Genomic DNA, 21,672 nt, shown 5'->3' on the forward strand with positions numbered 1-21,672 from the left:
ATTTGGTCAGTAATTACTAATTACTGAGTCACATGAGATGACCGATTTATTTTATTTTTTTAAAAAAGGATTTATACATATTTATTACTTCTTAAGTATTTTGGAAGTACAATTTTTTTATGATCGTATCAACTGACATGATAATTTATTCATATAATCAAAATTAAGGATATACAATTAGTTTTATATAAATTAATGTGACACACAATTGTATAAAAATACAACTCCCTAATCTTGTAATTTAAAATGCTTGAAATTATGAGATTTTGTAATTATGTATTTAAAAGTTAATCATCAATTAGTAACACTCATCAATTCTAATTGATCAACCGACACGAACGAATAGCTTAGTGTGATTGATCTCATATAAGACTTTCTCAAAATATAATTAAGCAAACGCCTAACAATCATGATTTTGTATTATTAAAAAGATAGAGATTTGAGATGATGAAATTGGATGATTTGGTGCATCTTATTCATAATATGACAAGATGAGATTTCACTTACCAACATATTTGCTAATCAAATATAACAAATTGGGTGCACATCCAAAACAAGTCGTGTTTTATTACATAAGTTAAAACCTTTCAATCATATATTTGCTGGCCAATTAAATTACGAACTTAACACCCTTTTCTTCATCTTGTTCAACTCAAAATTTAATACGTTTGAAGAAGAAATAAATGTGAGTTGGACAAATTCATCGGAAACAATTTTGGTCAGTTGTAAACAATTTCGTACCGACCGCCCTCGCGAAACTCTCCTTCCAAGAAACAACCACTTCGCCATTTTTCTTCTATAAATACAAATAAATCACACGCATTTGCATATTTACAGGCACTCTCATTGTCATCCTCGATTAACAAATTTTCATCTTTATCTCTCTTCTATCAATTGCAAGCATGAGTTCCTACAATCAGAATCAGTTCTCAGGTAACTAAATCATCTATATGTCCTACTTCTCCTCCTGTTGTTACGTTCCCACGTTTTTAAATTGTGAATTTTGAATCTACATGTTTTATCTTAACTGGGTAATTGTGTATATGTAGTAGCATACCCCCCACCACCACCGTCTACAACGGCGGGTCCATACGTGGCGGCGCCACCACCGGCAGGTTATCCAACGAAAGACGGTGATCATGGTTACGCTCAAAATGCCCCCGTAGAAACCAAGTCCAGAGGCTCCGGGAAAGGATGGTATGCAATCTTTATGTTTCACCTCACCTTATGTTAAAATTATTCGTATATATATATATATGTATATGCACATCTATTATATGTGTAGTGACTGATTTGGTCGGTTTAATTTGCAGTTTTGCTTGCTTGTGTTGCTGCTGTGCCTTGGACGCTTGCTTCTGAACACACATACGCACGGTTGATCGTTTGATTTTGGGGATTCTTTTTTATTTCCATTATTATATTACATGTATAAATAATAATGAAAACAGTTCAGATTGTATTAGGTCCCAGTCCTATGTAGCTAACAATTACAATTGTTAGAAGTAATATTTTCTGCTTATGGGGAGAAATATCCTAAGTGTTTTTGTTGTTTGAATACTCTCCTCTTTTATTCATATTATTGGACGGGTGGGCACCCAAGATGGGCCGAGCCGACCCGACTCACACATGATAACCACTTGTTGGTTACCATAAGCATTTGGGGGAGGGAAGTTGATTTGTGTTCAACTTCCCAACTTCTACATATACATGCCATCAAAATCATTGCAATGGAGATGTGGTTTACTTCTTTATTCATTAAAAAGAAAAACAAGATCTTTGAACAATCCGTAAAAGGAAAATATATTGTGGCTTGAGAAAGATTTCCGCTCGTAATTTCTTTTCGACCAGTGATGTGATCCAACACATATTTATTCCGCTGCATAATTTGAAAAAAGTAAGGCCTATTGATTTTTTTTTTAAGAATTTCTTCATTGGTATTAGAGCCTGAATTGTGTTGGATTCGTGCATTTGTTGGATTTAATTCATGAAAAGCTTGATTTTTTTTTAATTTTTGTGATGTTGTTGTTTTAAGTGTTCTGGAATGTTTAATATGAATGGATTAATTTTGAAATTGATATTATTAAAACTAGCCTAAGGTTAAGATTGCATGAACCCTAAATATATATGAAACCCGAAACTTCAATGGATCATATCTTTTGATTTAGGACACCTGACAATATGTGTGATATATCATTGGAAAGATCTTTTTGAGAGCTTTCCAACGGTATGTGATTTGTTAAAAACGGACTTAATACGAGAAATTTATGACCAAAATATGATTATGGTAGGATTAGGATTTGGAAAGGGTTAAAAACTTTAATTTGGACAAGATGATGAACAGTGCCAGAGTTAGTTTTTTTGACGGTTTCAGCCTATTCCGACCTCCGTTTGAAAATCCGAATGTTCCATTGAATTCATAATGAAGATCCAATGTGCTCGTTAGTGCCGTGACTGGCAGTGCCTCTGGTTGCACTAAAAAATTCAGCCAATTTGCTCATGGTGTCCTCCAGACACTACAGCTTGTCATTGATTCCAATTTTCATTTGTTCCATCTTGTTTTGGAAGCTCCCAATATCAGCTTCAATTTGTTCGATGCGCTTCTTGTTGGTCGTCATTGATAGCTAGCTCTTATACCAATGTTAGGTCCCAGCCAAATGTAGCTAACAATTACAATTGTTAGAAGTAATATTTTTTACTTATGGTGAGAAGTAATACTCTTCCCCTTTATTCATATCTCTGGAGCTTATTTATAACAAAAGACTTTGATTTCCAACCCAATATCTTAGCTGGAATCAATCAACAAATATCAAACTAACAACTTGACTAATATTTCGAACTGAAAAATAAATCAAAAGCAAACTTCCAAGATTTGGATCCCCCCTCAATCTCTGCACGATCTCTCACAAAGTAAACCCAAAATCATGGCTCCGATTTGGCATTCACACATTAACCTCACGTGAGACTTCATGCATGGCTTTGGGAATGGCTTTGCATGGCACTCTTCACGTAGTGGACTTTGGGTTTGGCTTTGGTAGCCTATCAGACCTTCGTGGCTCATGACTCAGCACTCTATCAGATTGTTCCTTAGTTTGATGATAGGAACGCCACCATGGCTTGAGTTATTATTTTTGTATACCATTCTGTCGACTTTTGATGCACATACTCTTGTTCTTGTACTTTTGCATTTTATTTATTATGTATTTAATTTTCTGCAGCGGCTGATTAATTAATTTATCTTTAAATCAATGCTTGATCGCAGATACATTTAATGTTTCTATTTGAATTTTTATTTTTATTTTATAATTTTTTTGTGAGTTTTGTGTATGCGGTAAAATCCTTTGTCTTTATTCGAACATTGAGAACAAGTACTTAAAACTCTTTCTAGTTTTCATATTTCGGAGAGGGGACTGGCTGTTGATAAACTAAATAAGTTATTTTTCTCATTAAAAATTTTGTATTTTAAAATTATTCTGAAAAGCTTTAATATTTTCGATTATAAGTTTAAAGTAATTTTCACCTTTTTTTTTCAAGTGAGATTAGTTGATATTGCAGGACTTTAATTAGTTAAATTAGCTGTCATATTTAAAAAATAATAATGTTTAGTTTTTGAATGAACACATTTTGCTTTCAAACTTTGTAAAATTAAATAATTTCTAAAATCAAGCATACCGCCTATTAAAAAAAAGGGCAAAATACCAAAAGCCCACCGAAGCCCACAAAGTTTTGGATTACGTGCAAACTTAGGACAAAGACTAATAAGGCCCAAATTTTAAGTCTTCCAAATCGTAACAAGCTTCTTTGTCAACTCAATTTTTTAAAAATAAATTTCGAAATTTGCTAACAATTATTTGGTTAAATTTTAAAGTGTTTGAAATTATGAGATTTTGTAATTATATATTTAAAAGTTAATCATCAATTGGTAACACTTATTAATTCTAATTGATTGACACCAACTAATAACATAATGTGACTGATCTCATATAAAACTTTCTCGATATATAATTATCGTGGACTACATGTTTCTTGTTTCGAAATCGGAGGCCATTACTAATTTACCCAAGTGGGGCTTTCCCCAGTGTTTTAAGCAAACGCCTAACACACATGATTTTTTATCATTAAAAAGATAGAGATTTGAGATGATGAAATTGGATGATTTGGTGCATCTAATTCATAATATGACAAGATGAGATTTCACTTACCAACATATTTGCTAGTCAAATATAAGAAATTGCAAAACAAGTCGTGTTTTATTATATTCGTTAAAAGCCTTTCAATCATGTATCTGTTGGCCAATTAAATTACGCAATTAACACCCTTTTCTTCATCTTGTTCAAAATCAGATTCGCTGCTTTTACTTCAAAAAAAAACAATAAATGAATCGCAGGTTTCTTTCTTAAACAAATAATTTTTTATTTTTTATTTTTTATTTTTATCTCGAGAGGGAGAGACCTTCCCCCTGGCCAATAAGTCCGTTTCCACAATTTGAGGATGATTTATGAGTTTTCTTTATTTTCGACACAAAATTCAATACGTTTGAAGAAAAAAAGAAATGTGAGTTGGACAAATTCATTGGAAAAAAATTTAGTCAATTGTGTTATAAAATGTATCTCTCCGACCGTTGTTTTCGTTGATTTTATTTGTTAAGTCAGTCTACAACACAAACCCTAAAATGTTTCAATCTCACCAATTATTTTTTCTATAAAATTTTTTTTATTACATTTATATGGCACTATTTTTGTTATACTTTCAATTTTTTTTTTTTTGTCAGCACGTTACAAAATACAAGAGCATTTAACGTAGTTTATGAACACCCAGGTTCTAAATGGTTAATAGAACAAGGACTGACGTTAATTTAGGAAGTGAAAATTTTCATCTATATCCAAATCTAAAAAATAATAATATAAAATTAAATAAAACACCTGTAACTTTAAGACATACATATCCTCAATGCTGGGAGTCGTAATGAAAAGAAGAAGAATTACAACAAAATTGGGGACCATAATGGAAACTGGTAGAACCTACAAGGGCTAATCTTATCTTTCAATTGATTTTTGTGGAGCCAGAAACAATTAAACCCGAACAGCAAATAGCCATAAATGAAAGCACAATTAAATTGGAACTCTCCGCAGACCCACGATTTAATATCTTTAGATTGTAACGATTCAACCCAAAAAAATATTCTAGTAAAATATTTCTTAAAAAAATGCTTCTTCACGTCACAACGTTGAAAACAAGAACAAAATTGTGGTCCACGTGTCATTTCAAAGTAGGTTGCTGGCATAAACATCCGGCTCCATCCCGGACAGATGTTATGTGAGTGGTTGGTACGCGTTTCCACTTTTTTGTTTCAGATGCAACGACTCATGCACTAAAAAAAAAAAATAAATAAATTTACGTTTAAGTTTTAAAAATTAATATCGATTTAAATATGAATCTAATGTTAAACTCTTATTCAGGCATCGATTGTACTCGGCAAAATAATAATAATAATAATTAAGAAGCAGAGGCCAGGCAGGCGGTTGTAGGGCTGCTGCTATCTTATAGTTTTAGAAGAAGGTTCTTTTCTTTCTTTAGAGTTGATGCCGTGAGACGTTTTTTATATTATTATGATAACTTTGGTTGCGGATTCAATTGAAATAATAATTCTTCTTCGACGCGTACCGACCGCCCTCGCTAAACTCTCCTTCCAAGAAATTAACAACAACCACTCCGCCATTTTTCTTCTATAAATACATATACTTCACACACATTTACATATTTACACCCACTCTCGTCGACATCATCATCATCAATTAACATATCTCCAACTTCAGCTTCTTCTCCCACCTAACTTGTCATTTTTCTTCCTTTGCCTTTGCCAGTCTTTTCTCTCTTCTATCAACTGCAAGCATGAGCTCCTACAATCAGAATCAGTCCTCAGGTAACTAAATCATCTGCATATCCTACTTCTCCTCCTGTTGTTACGTTCCCAAGTTTTTAAATTGTGAATTTTGAATCTACATGTTTTATCTTAACTGGGTAATTGTGTATATGTAGTAGCATACCCCCCACCACCACCGTCTACAACGGCGGGTCTGTACGTGGCGGCGCCACCACCGGCAGGTTATCCAACGAAAGACGGCGATCATGGTTACGCTCAAAATGCCCCCGTAGAAACCAAGTCCAGAGGTGATGGCTTCTGGAAAGGATGGTATGCAATCTTTATGTGTTTCACCTCACCTTATGTTAATTATTCGTATATATGTATATACACACGCACATCTATCATATGTGTAGTGACTGATTTGGTCGGTTTAATTTGCAGTTGTGCTGGCTTGTGTTGCTGCTGTGCCTTGGACGCCTGCTTCTGAACACACATACGCACGGTTGATCGTTTGATTTTGGGGATTCTTTTTTATTTCCATTATTATATTACGTGTATAAATAATAATAATAAAAACAGTTCAGATTGTTCCTTAGTTTGATGATAGGAACGCCCCCGTGGCTTGAGTTATTATTTTTGTATACCATTCTGTAGCCTTTTGATACACATACTCTTATTTTTGTATACCATTCTGTAGACTTTTGATACACATACTCTTGTTCTTGTACTTTGAATTTTATTTACTATGTATTTAATTCTCTGCAGTGGCTGATTAATTTATCTTTAAATCAATGCTTGATTGTAGATACATTTTCAATACAAAATAAGAACGAGTTGGTTTGGGGCCAACACAAACGCATACATACATGCAATCACATGGAAAGCACGTTCATAACAAGAATGAAAATATCATGATTTTAACATATTTTTCAAAAACATATTTTTGGATTTATCCTATGAATAATCAAAAGTCTATCACAATCTTTTAAATCAGCATTATAAACCATCAACTTAAAAAAGAAGGAGCAACCAACATAATTTTTGTAACAACGTTGTTTTAGTAAAATTTAATTTCATTACGAAAAGTTCACTTCGTCTGGTCAACTATAACAAAGATAGAAATACAAGCTCATTCTTTAGCATTGATGCCGTGTGCTTTTGAGTCAGAGGAATGATTTTCAATTGAGTGCTAACTGCTTCGAGAGAAAATAACTCGTTCTCCGCTGGTGTAAAGACTAAAGAGATGCCCGATTTGGTGTACTTTCCAACCTTTTGAATCCGAACACAAAATTCCAAACAAAACTGTCAAAGCTGACCTTTGCGAAAGAAACGAAATGACACCTGCACCCATCAAGTGAAAATAGTTTATTTGATGCGATTTATAGGATAATTTATTTCATTATTTCTACTGTACCGACTAAATAATCTGGTAGATATCACAACACTTTAATCATAAATTTTTTTAAAGAGTGGTATCAAATAATTAGTTAGACTACATTTTAATTTGTTAAAAGTCTTCTTTAAGTCCTATTTGTTATTGAGATACTGTAACTTTTAAGATACATCTCTTATTGGGAAAAAAAATCTTGTAGTTATAAAATAAAAATTAATAGTATGTAGTAAATGTAATTATTAAATAATAATTTTAACAAAATTAGTAAAGATATTAATAGATTTTTCATTATATAAGTGTAAAATTATAAGTGTAAAATCAAATTAATTCAACTTCTAATCTACAATAACTAGTATTTATTAAATGGGAAAAGGACAAACACACCCCCAACGTTTAGACAAAGGGACAAAAATCCTCCTAACGTTTCAAAAAAGACATTTACACCCCTATTCACTAACGGAAACAGTAACGTTTAACTGAAATTACCGTTATACCCTTCTAGCATATAAAAAAGATTATTGATTATCCAATTTTTTCATATATTATTAATAAAATTATAAATATACCCTCATTACTCAATTCCTCTATTTAAATTTTTATCAAATTCCCTCTTCAAGACGATAAATTTAATTCATTACTCAAGAATAAAAATAAATAAAATTGGTTATTAATGTTAACTTGTATTTCAATTAATACCATAATAAATAACATAAAAAATTAGTTATAAATATAAAAGTTTAAATGATAACATGTGGAGAATTGTTAAATATACAAGTTTAAAATTTAAATAAAATTTTATGGTATTAATACCACAAGTTAAACTTGTATAATTTTTTTTATATGCTAGAAGGATATAGCGGTAATTTATGTTAAAAGTTACTGTTTCTGTTAGTGAATTGGGGCATAAATGTATTTTTTGAAACGTTATGGTGGATTTTTATCCCTTTGTCTAAACGTTGAGGGTGTGTTTGTCCTTTTCCCTTTATTAAATATTGTAACTTTTATACTCCAGCTATCCAAGTAATCCAACATCAATCACAAACGAGACATTAATCATATATTTAATAATATCAAGTTTTCCGATTCACCAATTAAATCTTATTTTCACTATACTTGTATCTTCCAAATGTTTGATATGAAGTTTAGACAACCTCAAACTAATTTATATTATAATTAATTATTACACAATGAAACGACACTTTAATTATAAAATTTACCAAAAACATAAATTACACTTTTCAAGACATACAATGCTCTCAACACCTTCCAAACTTTAGTAAGTACAACAGTTATGAACAATTTCGTATTTTGTTTGTGGTTTTAGTGGGCAGATGGAGAATTGTGTTCCGGTTTAATTCATTAAATCTGCAAAAAAAAAAAAATTACATTTGGGCGCAGGCCATTTTCCAACCCTATTTTAAAAGCCCACAAGAGCTAACAAAAACAAGCCCAATACCCAAATTCACCGAGGGTTTCTAGGGTTTCTCAGAAAGCCAGCTGAGATATATATATAAATCCTCATTTGTGAATCGACCTAGCCCCTGCACAAACACACAAAAACCCAGAGAGAGCCGCGGGTGCGCGAGGAGCGAGAGTTGAAATGGTGAAGTTTCTGAAACCAAACAAGGCCGTGATCCTTCTTCAGGGCCGTTACGCCGGCCGGAAGGCGGTGATCGTGAAGTCGTTCGACGACGGGACCCGCGAGAGGGCGTACGGGCACTGTTTGGTAGCGGGGATAAAGAAGTACCCGGGCAAGGTCATCCGCAAGGACTCGGCGAAGAAGACAGCGAAGAAGTCACGCGTCAAGGCCTTCGTCAAGTTGGTCAACTACCAGCACCTGATGCCCACGCGCTACACTCTCGACGTCGATTTGAAGGACGTCGTGTCGGCCGATTCCCTCCAGAGCAAGGACAAGAAGGTGACCGCTTGCAAGGAGACCAAGAAGCGCCTCGAGGAGAGGTTTAAGACTGGCAAGAATCGTTGGTTCTTTACTAAGCTCAGGTTTTAGATTTTTAACCAAAGGAAGAAAACGACTTGTGTTTTTGTTTTGTTTTATTTTGTGTTATTGAAAACGCTTTAGTTGTTAAAGTGCGAATTTTGAGATTTATGTAGTTTTTTGTGAACTTAATTTTATTTCTGGATCTGGTACTATTTTTATGTGATAATATTGGGTTTATAATGTTTACTCAAGACGTCATAAATTAATGCTGCTTGCTGTTAGGACTTGTTTAATTGGGTGTTATTTTGTTTATGTTATCTTCCATTATAGTCTTTTCAAGCTGATTTGGTAACGTTCTGGATATATTCACATCCTGATTGTGGAAATGTGGGTTGTGTAAATGATATTTGATGTTGGTTTCTGGGTTTGATTGTGTTGATGTCATTGCGTAATAGGTTATTTCACAATTGATTTCCTATAGGCTGATTGTAGGAAGAATTGGGTTGAGTGCTCATTGGTTTTATTACTTGGCCTAAGTAAGGCTGATGAATCTTACGCATCGAGTAGTTCAATTGCCGAGCAACATCATGAGTATTTAATACTTTGCAACTTTTTTTTGTTTCTGAGGTTTATGTTCTCTGCTTGGTTTGCATTTTTATTCTACACAAGCCAAGCTTGTCTATAACAAAGTCAACTACTTGTGCAGTTTCTAAGGATTTGAGATGAATACTGAGTTCTAGGAACTGAGCTGTGTTTGCTTGATGCTCAGTCCACATGCTATCAAGTTTAAGATCCCGTTTGGTATTAAGGCATTGTAGTTACAAATGAAAATTGATAATTTGTGATAAGTATTACTTTAAAATAATAATTTGATGATAATAGTAATGACAACATCATAGGTATGTTATAGTACAATTTTGGGATAAAATTAGCTTATCATCCAAACTGTAGCAGCATGTGTTTACCAAATACTCGGTGCTGGAGCTTTTTACAGCTGTCCAAAACCTATAAGCATGTGCATGTATGTGCAAGAATCACATGTTTACCTAAGGGCCTGTGTTTGCTCCTCTATGAGTTTAAGATGGTTACTGCAGCTCTGCTGATTTGAGAATTGCTTTATTATTATCCGGGCATGTATATTTTGTTTTGCTTATGCTGTGCTAAGTTACAGACCTCATCATACAAATGGTTGTAAGGAGAGGAAACAATTATATGCTTGTTTATCATTCCTATATATTTATGGCAGCAGTTTTGATTATTTCAAATAGCATATACTTTTTGGTGTTTTTTAATTTGAAGTTGATCTGCATTTGGTCATTAAGGTCCCTGACTGGTTCTGCTTTGTTGATCTACTCAAGCCTCATAACAATTTTCTAGTTATTTTACAAAGTTTAATGTTTTATGAATTGATTTGTGTGTAATTGATTATATATGTGTCAGTTTAAAAGCATTTCTTGGCTTTGGATTTCATTTGCGTTTTGCTCTGTATCATCAGCCTGGATTTAATGTTTTGATCGCGTTGGGTTATTTATGAACCCGTTAAAATTTTTTTGATCATTCCTCAAATAGACTGTAGACTGATAATGCATGTTTATCAGCCAGCAAATTTAAAGGTGTCATTTGACATCTTTTTGTCAGCAACTGATTCATTCATAGGCATTACACTTCCTTCAAATAAAATTCTGAAGTCAAGATAGAAGTAAATTGGGATCTCTATGTTGCCGATGATGTTATCGTAGCATGTGCTGATTATTTTTCAAGATTGGTATTTGACAGCCCGACAGCTGCCACAGATTCTAAATCGTCCTTACCACTCAGACAAGATATGCTAAGATTCACCGTAGAATTGGTCTTCGAACGATCAAGTGCGGTCATTTTTGAGTGGCAAAGCAAATGACACCCTCTCGTTTGAATTGAAGGATCTATGCCGATTATTATTTGAAACGAAAGATACCTCGAAAGGAAAACTAATAATACAGTAAAGCAAACAATGATTGAACCCACTTTTGGTTTTGGATAGGCAAACGATGTTTGTGGTTTGCCTGTCGCTGCTTGTGATCTAAAGATAATATAGCAATTCGCAGACCACCATGATAGTTTTCCTTGACAATCGTCGTTGTACCCGCTTTCTTTTTATTTTTTTCTTCTTTTTTTTTTTTTTTTTTGGATTTAGCCACAAATATTATTAACCATACATTGAGTCCCAATCTAGTTGGGCAGGCGGAATTTTGGGCTCACAACACAGCCCAATAAATCACCACACGCACAGTCGCGCAATTGATTGAAATCTTTTAACCATCTATTATGTCTAATTAATTCAAAATAAATCTCTTCATTTATTGAACTAACAGAAATTATTAATTTTTTTGCAAGCTTTTGCTTAGTAACGACCGGGGATGATTGGTGCTTATGGATTAACTGTGCTTCAAATATTTTATAATGAGGGATTACCCCACTAATCATGTAAACAATAATAAGATTATATTAATTAGTGATATCGATATCTTAAACATAAAGACAAAATTTGATCCCTTATTCCCTTAATTTTATCCATGACACGTATCCTTAGAATCCAAAAGATGACGCAATTAAGTATTAACTCATATAATTAATCACTTAATTAAATCCCTTAAATCTAACGTTTTCCCACAAGCGAACGGACTTAACGACACTCCCAAACGGAGTACCTAACGACGTAAAAAAAAAAAAAAAAAAAATCATCGTTTTACATTTATTCATTTTCCCTCCCTCCCTCTGTCGTCATCTCTATTCTGAGCTAAAAAGTATTTCAACTTTCCTCCCAATTTTCCCTCACTTTCCCTCTCCCCAAACACAAATGAATTGCTCAGTTCTTATCTTCTAATTATTGTTGTTATTTTCAATTCTACTTTCTCGTGGTCTGACACACAGCTCTGGATTCTCTGTTCCTTAGTCTCTTTGTTTCTTTGCGAGGATTTGTCCATTTTCTCTCAAAAGCTCTTCGCTTTTCGAATCTCAATTATCGAATTAACCCGCCACTTTCAATATATCAATCAAGCACTTTCAATCAGTTTTATTATCATGCTTCAAAGCTTAGTAGTACCTCAGTCTCCAATCAATTCCTCCACCGCGATGAAATCCAAGCGCGTGGACCGCGACGACGACGACGACAACCCCAACGGCGATCCTTCGAGAGCCGTTGCCAAACGAGCTAACGTGATCGAACAGGAACAAAAACTACAAGAGCAAGAAGAGGAAGCTGAACAGCACGACGTCGTCGTGATGGAAGGCGAGTCAGCAGGCTTGAGACTCTTAGGACTCTTGCTACAGTGCGCTGAATGCGTCGCCATGGACAATCTCGACGACGCCACTGATCTTCTTCCAGAGATATCCGAGCTATCGTCTCCGTTCGTTTCTTCGCCGGAACGCGTCGGTGCTTACTTCGCCCACGCGCTACAGGCGCGTGTTGTCAGTTCTTGTTTGGGAACTTACTCGCCCCTCACCACGAAATCGTTGACGTTATCCCAGTCTCAGAAGATATTCAACGCCTTGCAATCATACAATTCCATCTGTCCGTTGATCAAGTTCTCTCATTTCACCGCCAATCAAGCGATTTTTCAAGCATTGGACGGTGCAGATTGTGTCCACATCATCGATCTGGACATTATGCAAGGCCTTCAATGGCCAGGATTGTTCCACATCCTCGTATCCCGGTCTAAAAAGATCCGCTCCATGAGAATAACCGGGTTCGGATCTTCATCCGAGTTACTCGAATCGACTGGGAGACGACTCGCTGACTTTGCCATGTCACTCGGCTTGCCGTTCGATTTTAATCCGCTGGAGGGCAAAATTGGGAACATAATCGACGTGAGTCAACTCGGGGTGAGACCTGGGGAAACAATTGTGGTCCATTGGATGCATCATTGCTTGTACGACATAACGGGGAGTGATTTAGGGACGTTGAGAATGTTGACTCTGCTGAGGCCGAAGCTGATTACGATCGTTGAACAAGATTTAAGCCACGGTGGCAGTTTTTTGGGACGGTTCGTTGAGGCTTTACATTATTACAGCGCGTTGTTCGACGCGCTGGGGGACGGACTGGGCGCTGACAGTATAGAAAGGCATACGGTGGAGCAGCAGTTGTTTGGATGTGAAATTAGGAACATAGTGGCGGTTGGTGGGCCCAAGAGGACGGGTGAGGTGAAAGTGGAGAGATGGGGGGAGGAGTTGAAACGGGTCGGATTCAGACCCGTTTCTCTGAGTGGTAACCCGGCAGCTCAAGCTAGCTTGCTGCTTGGGATGTTTCCTTGGAAAGGATATACTTTGGTCGAGGAAAATGGGTGCTTGAAATTGGGCTGGAAAGATTTGTCCTTGTTGACTGCCTCGGCCTGGCAGCCGTCCGATTGAATCAATGATTGATGATTTGATCTGAATTCATCGGTATTATCAAAAGAAAGAATTTTGTACGCGCTTGACATGATGATGATCAAACGTTGGATTTTGGGGATGTTTGGTTTTCTTATAAGACTTCAAAGTACATTCGAGACCGCGGCTCTGTGGCTTTTAACTCAATAGAATTGTGAGGTGTCAAGTTAAAATCAAAGTTTATGGTGAAGCACGGCAGTCCTAAACATATCTTTGGAAGATTAATCAATTGATCAAGTGGAATTCTCTTCTTTATTCACAAAAAAACAATAATATTTGTATTTACATTTATTTTAAATAATCCCATAATTTGTAGGTGTTGTAGTGGATTTGTAATTGTAAATGCTGATATGAAGTTCAGTTATTGACTGTTTCTTAGTTTTTTTCTTAAATAATTTTTTCTCTTTAATATTCGATATGTGTGTGTTTGTTTTTAACTTTTTACTTAAGCTTTGGTTTTGGGTTGATTGGAAATGAATTTTTGGATGGAAACAACAAAATATATTCCTAAATCTTGTAGTCTCTTTTAAATTTATGTTGATGTTAGTATCGAGCTTTGTCATTTTCGGGTCCGACCTTACATGTAATTAAATATTAATTAGTGTTATTATTATTATCATTATTATTTGTATTTCACACGATACTCCCTCAAATGAAGTTGCAAGGTTTGATATTCCATCATTCTCTATAAACAATGTCCACAACGATTTTTTATTTTTTAATTTGGTGACTTTCTGAATCTATCTTTTTATGACAAAGTTTAATCTTATATTTTATAGATAAAATTCTGTCAAATCATTCTATTTGTTTAGATGGTTATAAAATTTCAACGGTTTTACTCGACATGATGCGTTTGATTGCATATTAAAAGTTGTGTCTACTTTGGTACCAATTATTATCAACCATAAGTATAAATTACTTCAAATCTGTGTGGATGTGTAGTGCTTATAAGAGAAAAATATCAATGAAATTATTTCCATTTAAAAATTTAAAATATCATATATTAACCATGTGCATTTAGAGTATCCTAACATAGTGAACACTGAGTATAATCAACTAGTAAAATTTGGAGTATTTTGCAATACAAAAGTGATGTTGGAAGGTGGACTTAGTAAGTGGATTGATATTGCTCTAGAGTGAAAACATTTTCCCTTGAGGGATTAGTGATCATAGAATGGAGCTTTTAACACCCTTCTAAAATTTTTACAACAATCCTTTTGAATCTTATTTCTTAAAGTACTCTTAATTTAATTTATAAAATACAAACTCATATATTAAAATTAATCTCTTCCTATAAAATTTCACCTTAGAAAAAAGTATCTCTTTTGAGTTCTATTATAAAATACATACAAATCGTACAGTCTTTAAATATTTTACATACTTTATATCTCTACACTAAAAATCATTAAAATTAAAAAAAAAATTATTTAAAAAATTATTTAAAAAATTATTTATAATTAAAAATTAGGATATAAAATTTAAAATTATAAAATGGGGTGGGTATAAAAGTTTTATTAAAAGAATATTTCATTTAAGTGTTTAATTGAATTTTGTTTCAAAACAAAAATTGAAGAATAGAAATGGAAGAAGAAAGTAGAAACCAAGACTGACGACAAAATCGCGTAGCTCATGGTGAGTCACGATGACGTTGCTGTAGCCGAACGAATGAGTCCACACGTGTGAATGTGATATTGTGATGTAACCTCAATTAGAAAATGGAAGCTCTGTTTTTTTTTTTTTTTTTTTTTTTTATAATTAAAAAAAAAACATATTTCATAATAGTACAACCTCTCAAAAGTTCTGAGAAACAATTTTTTAAAGAATAAATCACATTAAATAAAGCTATAATTAACTTACATAAGATAAAGAGTATAATATGATTTCGGCTGGTGGACTGAGGCCCAACACAAGAGCCGCATATTCAGCATGTGTGTGGCCCAAAATATCAAGAAATTTATATTATTTTAAATATAATATTATTTCAGTGAAGATTTACGTATGGAGTGTTGGTATTCGATCTCTTCAATTTATCTAGTAGCTTCCGTACTTTAAGATGGTGGATTAATTTCTTGATACACACCTAATTATTTTACAAAGAAAAAAAAAAGTTAAAAATAATTAAAAATAAATGTTGTTTCAGTGGTGATGAAGATAAAGTATGACATTGATTCAAAAATAGAAGAGGGAGGCTGTTGAAATAAATTGAGACAGCTAAATATCACTAATTTTATATATATAATTTCTTACAGGGAAAAAAAACTTATAAATTAGATATTAAAATAATAAATAATTATTTAAATAAAAAACTTTAGTCAGTAAATTGAGGCGGAAAATTTGGGATTGGAACCCACCTAATGGAGAGAAAATTAGGTTAATGTTAAACATGGCTCAAAATAAGTTTAATGTTGAAATTTTTTTATGCTTTTACTTCATGTTTTCTTAAGATGCAAAGTGTTTTTAATAGAATTTTATGTATTAATTTTTATTTTTTAAAAATAAATATACAGAGGAAATTTAGGTATGATATATATATATATAATTTTTATTATTAATAAATTTAATTATTTATAAAACGAAGAGTCCTATTAGTAAGAGGAGGGACTTAAACTTTTTGGTGGGGCGTCTTCCTTGCTCATGCCTTCAGGCTTCAGTCACCCTTGCCGAAATAAAATTAACTAAAATATTAGTAATTCTCAACAGGATTTTATTATGTTACATTGAATGTACCATACACAATCAATAAGAACCACACAATTATGTGGATCCCACAATTTGTGTTCCAAAATAAATTTAGCTACTTTGGGTCAACGAAATAATCAAATAATGTACACATAATAGAGATTTCCTTGTTTATAAAGGACAACAAAGTCATTTCGTGTTTTTTAAACAGGTTTTTCAAATGGGGTTTTTTTCCGAAATTCCTCTCAATAAGGGCTATTTATCCAAAAAAAAAAAAAACCAGTATTTTGCAAGAGGAACCAGTTGCCTATACCAGCGGAACAAATAGAGAGAGAGAGAGAAAAAAAAAGACACTATCAAAGGAGATAGAGGGAAAAAGGTGTTTTTCATTTTGATTTGAGAATCAAATTGATATAAGAAAAGAGCAAGTGATGGATAGGTTGATTCGAAGATACCCATTTCTGTTCACGGATCAATATGTTCGTAATTACAGAGCTACTAAACCAATCAGATTAGTTGATGATTTCAGCTCCAATACTGATGAAATTCAACGGCTTTCTTGGAAAGTTTCGATTTTTCTCAAAGAAAACAACTGGCAGACTCTTATAAAGAATTTGAAAATACCCAATAAGCTAAACCCAGATGTGGTTCGATCTGTGCTCGTTGAAAACCAAGTTGGTAACCCCCAACGGCTCGCCGATTTCTTCTATTGGTCCAACTGTAAACTTCGTATCCCACAATTGTTGGATTCTTTTGCTATTCTTGCTGTTATGCTTTGTAATAATAATCTTTTTGGTCATGCTAATGGTGTTTTGAATAAAATGATAATCACCCCAAGGCCTTGTTCTGCGATTTTGAATTCGATTATTTGTTGCTTTAGAAGTAATGTGGGTTCTAATGCTATGGTCTTCGATATATTGATCGATAGTTATCGGAAGAAGGATATGGTTAGTGAGGCAGTGGATACATTTTTGGGTTTGAAGAACGGTGGGATTTTGCCTAGTTTGAGATGTTGTAATTCATTGTTGAATTATTTGTTGAAGGGCAATAGGCTGGAGTTGTTTTGGAAGGTTTATGATGGAATGCTGGGTGCAAAAATGGATTTTGATGCATATACATATACGAATTTGGCTAGCGCATTTTGTAAGGTTGGGGATTTGAAGAGTGCAAAAAGGGTACTTAGTGAGATGGATGAGAAGGGATGCAGTCCTGATGTGTTTATTTTCAATGTGGTGATTGGAGGCTTTTGCCGAGTTGGAGCTATGGCTGAAGTGTTTGAGCTGAAAAAGTCTATGGTTGAAAAGGGATTAGTCCCGGATACAAATACTTACAGGATGATCATTGATATGCTTTGCAGAGGGAGGAAAATGGAAGATGGAAAATTGGTGTTGCAAGAGATTACTCAATTGATCGATAGTTATCGGAAGAAGGATATGGTTAGTGAGGCAGTGGATACATTTTTGGGTTTGAAGAATGGTGGGATTTTGCCTAGTTTGAGATGTTGTAATTCATTGTTGAATTATTTGTTGAAGGGCAATAGGCTGGAGTTGTTTTGGAAGGTTTATGATGGAATGCTGGGTGCAAAAATGGATTTTGATGCATTTACATATACGAATTTGGCTAGCGCATTTTGTGAGCTTGGGGATTTGAAGAGTGCAAAAAGGGTACTTAGTGAGATGGATGAGAAGGGATGCAGTCCTGATGTGTTTATTTTCAATGTGGTGATTGGAGGCTTTTGCCGAGTTGGAGCTATGGCTGAAGTGTTTGAGCTGAAAAAGTCTATGGTTGAAAAGGGATTAGTCCCGGATACGTATACTTACAGGATGATCATTGAGATGCTTTGCAGAGGGAGAAAAATGGAAGATGCAAAATTGATGTTGCAAGAGATTACTCAATTGGGTTTGGAGCCTCATTATGCTGTGTATTCTGCTTTGATTCATGGGTTCGCGATGGAAGAAAATATTGATGAGGTTTTCAGAATGAAGGATGAGATGGTTTCTTGTGGTATGCAGCTAAATTTGATGACATACAATTCGCTTGTTCATTGGACTTGTAAGTATGGGAAGATGGAGAAGGCAGTTGCGGTTGTGGATGAGATGATAAAGATGGGCTTGCAACCAAACTGCCAAACTTATTGTTCGTTGATTGAGGGATACTGCAGGGAGCATAATACGGGCAGGGTATTAGAGCTACTTTCTGAAATGGACGGGAAGAATTTGACAATTATTAATGTATTACGCAACTGTAAGGATCTTTTTAAGAAAACCTTAGCTAAAGACATTTTTAAGAAGATACTTGCTGGTGGCTTCAAGCCAAGTACTGCGATATACAGAAATCTTATTGTGGGTTACGCTCGTGAGGGTAGGATTGAGGAGGCAAGAGAGATTTTAGACGGGATGAGTGACAAAGGATTTGCACCTGATTTATTCTGCTATAATCCCATCTTGACATGCCTTAGCAAAGCTGGGAAGATGGAAGAAGCTACAGCATGTTTTTTTGAGATTTCTGAGAGGGGTCTAATCCCTGATGCTGTTACTTATGGGGCCTTAATCTGTGGATTTAGTAAGGAAGGAAAAATGAAGGAAGCAGCAATGTATTTCGATGAGATGCTTAATCGTGGTTTGCTACCGAATAATCTTGTTTACACTGTCTTGATTGGTGGGCACTTAAAAGCAGGTAACTTAGTGAAAGCTCTTGCAACATTCAAATGCATACTTGGGCTGAGGGTGCTTCCAGATGTGCAAACCTATAGTGTCTTGATAAATGGCCTGGCTAATAATGGGAAAACTAAGGAGGCCTTTGAGATCGTCTCACAGATGAAAGAAAGGTGTTTGGTTCCCGATCTTGTCACCTATAGTTCTGTTATCTCCGGATTTTGTAAACAAGCTGAGATGGAGAAAGCTTTTCAAGTTTACGATGAGATGCATTTTAATGGTATTGATCCTAATATTTTTATTGTCAACATATTGATGGATGGACTATGCAAGTTAGGAGATGTTCAAGGAGCCAGACAATTGTTTGATAGCATTCAAGAAAAGGGGTTGGCACCTGACAAAGTAACCTACTCCACCTTGATTGATGGTTACTGCAAAGCGGGGGATGTGACTGAGGGTTTCAATATATTTAATGAGATGCTATCAAAAGGGGTTGAACCACACGATTTTGTGTACAATGCCCTTCTCCATGGGTGTTGCAGGGAAGCAGATATGGAGAAGGCATTCAACTTGTTTCATGAAATGGTGAAGAAGGGTTTTGCTACTACATTATCGTATAATATTTTAATTGATGGATTTTGCAAGTCTTGGAAGCTGCAGGAAGCTTTTTCTTTGCTACAGGGAATGATTGAAAAGCAAATATTACCCGATCATGTGACTTACACTACTGTGATTGATTGGCATTGCAAGGTGGGGAAGATGAAGGAGGCTAACCTGCTCTTTTTGGATATGCAGAAGAGAGAGATTATGCCGGATGTGGTCACTTACACATCACTTATGCAAGGTTACCACAAAATAGGGATGGAGACTGAGGTTTTCACATTATATGAGGATATGCTGGCAAAGGGTATCAAACCGGATGAAGCAGCTTATGATATTGTAATTGATGCTCATTGCAAGAATGATAACTTAACTGAGGCTTTTAAGTTGCGAGATGAGATGTTGCGGAAGGGTTTGCTGTCAAAGGGTAGTGCTTATGATTCATTAATAGATGCTCTTTGCAAGAAAGGAGATCTTTCTGAAGTTTCAAAGCTGCTTGAGGAGATGAAGCAGCATGAGGTTAAGCCCTGCCTTAGTACATGTAGTGGTCTACTCAATAGTTTTCATAAAGCTGGAGAAATAGATGAAGCAGCAAAGATATTTAGGAGTATGATAAATAATGGGTGGGTACCTGATGACTCTAGTTTGAGTGAGTCAGAGAACAGGCACTTAACTGATCAAAATTCTGTGAGTAATCACAAACTTGTCAAATGTATGGCATAAAGAGTGCATCAGCTAGAAGTACCCTTGGTCAAGAACTGTAGCTGTAAAGAAAAACTATATTCTGCTTGCAGTTGCTGCTACCTCCTCATAAAAAAGTAAACCGTTTCTTGAGTAAGCATAAAAATGAAGTGTGGAACTCAAGCACAAATGGATCAGCTATTCAGATTTTTAATGGGGACCAAACTTCTGTAGCTTTGCCTTCTGTAAGGGACTTGCTGCTTTTACTCTGTATGCCATTTATGTTGGATTCCCCAAGCCTCCAAATACGATTTATCATGTCTAAGGTTAGTGCAGCTGTTAGAGGCCAATGTTACTCTTAATTGTTGGAGTGGCTTTTGGTTTTGAACCATGCTTTTTTGCACTTTCAGGTATGATCTGTCATTGTAGTGAACTTCAGTATCTACAAAGGTACATGTTCCAGCCACATTTGGCGGTGAAAGCAGAGAAATGCATGCGTCTGCTGATCTTCACATTGTGCCTGAGGTGATTTATTTCAATTCATACAGTGAGAACTTATATTTTATGTATGTATAGATTCTAATCTAAACTGTAGACATGGTTAATCGCCATATTGGTGGCATATATTTCTCTCTTTTTGGTCCCAAAAGAAACTGTCATATACTAATCTATTGAATTTGGTCTCATTTGAATAACCATTTTTATTCATGATATTCTAGCATATTCTAGTTATTATCTGGGTTGATGTTTCTTATTTTATCAAAAGGGTTCCAACAATCTTCCTTTCAGATGTCAGCTAATTTATGGACCGTCAAGCTTTTGATTAGTGAGATTTTGCAGAAACGTATGAGCAAAAAGTCTTTATTGCCATATAAGAGCACAGCAAAGGGGAGATCAGGCTTTACTGCAGGAGTCCAGAGAATTTCATTCAAGGCTGCAATCTGTTTTGCAGAATAAAAGACATTAGGCATCTTACTTAGCAATTCATGATTTTTATCTGATTCTGAAGTTGTTTTACGCATTTATTTCTTGTAGCTTAAAATGAATAATTAGATTTTTTTTTGAGAGAGCTGGTGGGCGAAATCCAAATCGATTTGTAGGCCTCTAACCTACCCAGGATTTGAACTCGGGTGGGCAGGCAAATAAAGGGACTTGAAAACCACTTGGCTGAGCCCCTGATGCTGATTTGATCCTTTGTAAATTTTCCAATGTTCTACGAAGCCATCCATTTTTCCTGTTCTATTTACCCATAATACTTGTTGGTAATCTTATTTGATTCCTTTGAGATGATAATGATTATTCTTCTGCTTTGATACTTGTTGCTGTGTGTTCTATTGTTGGTGGCTGGGTATGAAATTTAATGCAATTAAAATGAGAATAATTTCTGAGGGTATGAAATTTAATGCAATTAAAATGAGAATAATTTCTGAATGATTTCTCGATTAGACTGTTTCAACAT

General features: G+C 34.7%; 5 protein-coding genes across 8 annotated transcripts; all 5 read left to right on the top strand.

Moving 5' to 3' along the window:
* Nucleotides 1-823: 823 nt before the first annotated feature.
* Nucleotides 824-1,636, top strand: LOC18039823 (cysteine-rich and transmembrane domain-containing protein WIH1). Its single transcript, XM_024182712.1, has 3 exons — nucleotides 824-933; nucleotides 1,050-1,197; nucleotides 1,314-1,636. Exons 1-3 carry the CDS (start codon nucleotides 903-905, stop codon nucleotides 1,357-1,359), a joined length of 225 nt encoding a protein of 74 aa, XP_024038480.1. The 5' UTR covers nucleotides 824-902; the 3' UTR covers nucleotides 1,360-1,636.
* A 4,014-nt stretch (nucleotides 1,637-5,650) lies between these two features.
* On the top strand, nucleotides 5,651-6,622 carry LOC18039824 (cysteine-rich and transmembrane domain-containing protein WIH1). Of its 2 annotated transcripts, none has more exons than XM_006429701.2 (3): nucleotides 5,651-5,920; nucleotides 6,040-6,190; nucleotides 6,305-6,622. In XM_006429701.2, the coding sequence occupies exons 1-3, from the start codon at nucleotides 5,890-5,892 to the stop codon at nucleotides 6,348-6,350; spliced, it is 228 nt and encodes a 75-aa protein (XP_006429764.2). In that variant the 5' UTR covers nucleotides 5,651-5,889; the 3' UTR covers nucleotides 6,351-6,622. The 2 variants fall into 2 exon arrangements, with proteins under 2 accessions (XP_006429764.2, XP_024038479.1); XM_024182711.1 differs by having other exon boundaries at nucleotides 5,681-5,920; nucleotides 6,037-6,190.
* Nucleotides 6,623-8,772: 2,150 nt separating this feature from the next.
* Nucleotides 8,773-9,446, top strand: LOC112097235 (60S ribosomal protein L27). The gene has a single exon (XM_024182041.1). The coding sequence runs from the start codon at nucleotides 8,857-8,859 to the stop codon at nucleotides 9,262-9,264; it is 408 nt and encodes a 135-aa protein (XP_024037809.1). The 5' UTR covers nucleotides 8,773-8,856; the 3' UTR covers nucleotides 9,265-9,446.
* A 2,481-nt stretch (nucleotides 9,447-11,927) lies between these two features.
* LOC18039637 (scarecrow-like protein 23) lies at nucleotides 11,928-13,950 on the top strand. Its single transcript, XM_006429702.2, has one exon. The coding sequence runs from the start codon at nucleotides 12,256-12,258 to the stop codon at nucleotides 13,579-13,581; it is 1,326 nt and encodes a 441-aa protein (XP_006429765.1). The 5' UTR covers nucleotides 11,928-12,255; the 3' UTR covers nucleotides 13,582-13,950.
* A 2,620-nt stretch (nucleotides 13,951-16,570) lies between these two features.
* LOC18039638 (pentatricopeptide repeat-containing protein At5g61990, mitochondrial) lies at nucleotides 16,571-21,448 on the top strand. Of its 3 annotated transcripts, none has more exons than XM_024181914.1 (3): nucleotides 16,571-20,539; nucleotides 20,624-20,738; nucleotides 20,980-21,448. In XM_024181914.1, the coding sequence occupies exon 1, from the start codon at nucleotides 16,710-16,712 to the stop codon at nucleotides 20,253-20,255; it is 3,546 nt and encodes a 1,181-aa protein (XP_024037682.1). In that variant the 5' UTR covers nucleotides 16,571-16,709; the 3' UTR covers nucleotides 20,256-20,539; nucleotides 20,624-20,738; nucleotides 20,980-21,448. The 3 variants fall into 3 exon arrangements, with proteins under 3 accessions (XP_024037682.1, XP_006429766.1, XP_024037683.1); XM_006429703.2 differs by having other exon boundaries at nucleotides 21,003-21,448; XM_024181915.1 differs by having other exon boundaries at nucleotides 21,054-21,448.
* The last annotated feature ends 224 nt before the right edge of the window (nucleotides 21,449-21,672 follow it).

The sequence above is a fragment of the Citrus clementina genome, unplaced genomic scaffold (assembly GCF_000493195.1).
Source record: "Citrus clementina cultivar Clemenules unplaced genomic scaffold, Citrus_clementina_v1.0 scaffold_6, whole genome shotgun sequence".
NCBI classification, from domain to species: Eukaryota; Viridiplantae; Streptophyta; class Magnoliopsida; order Sapindales; family Rutaceae; genus Citrus; species Citrus x clementina.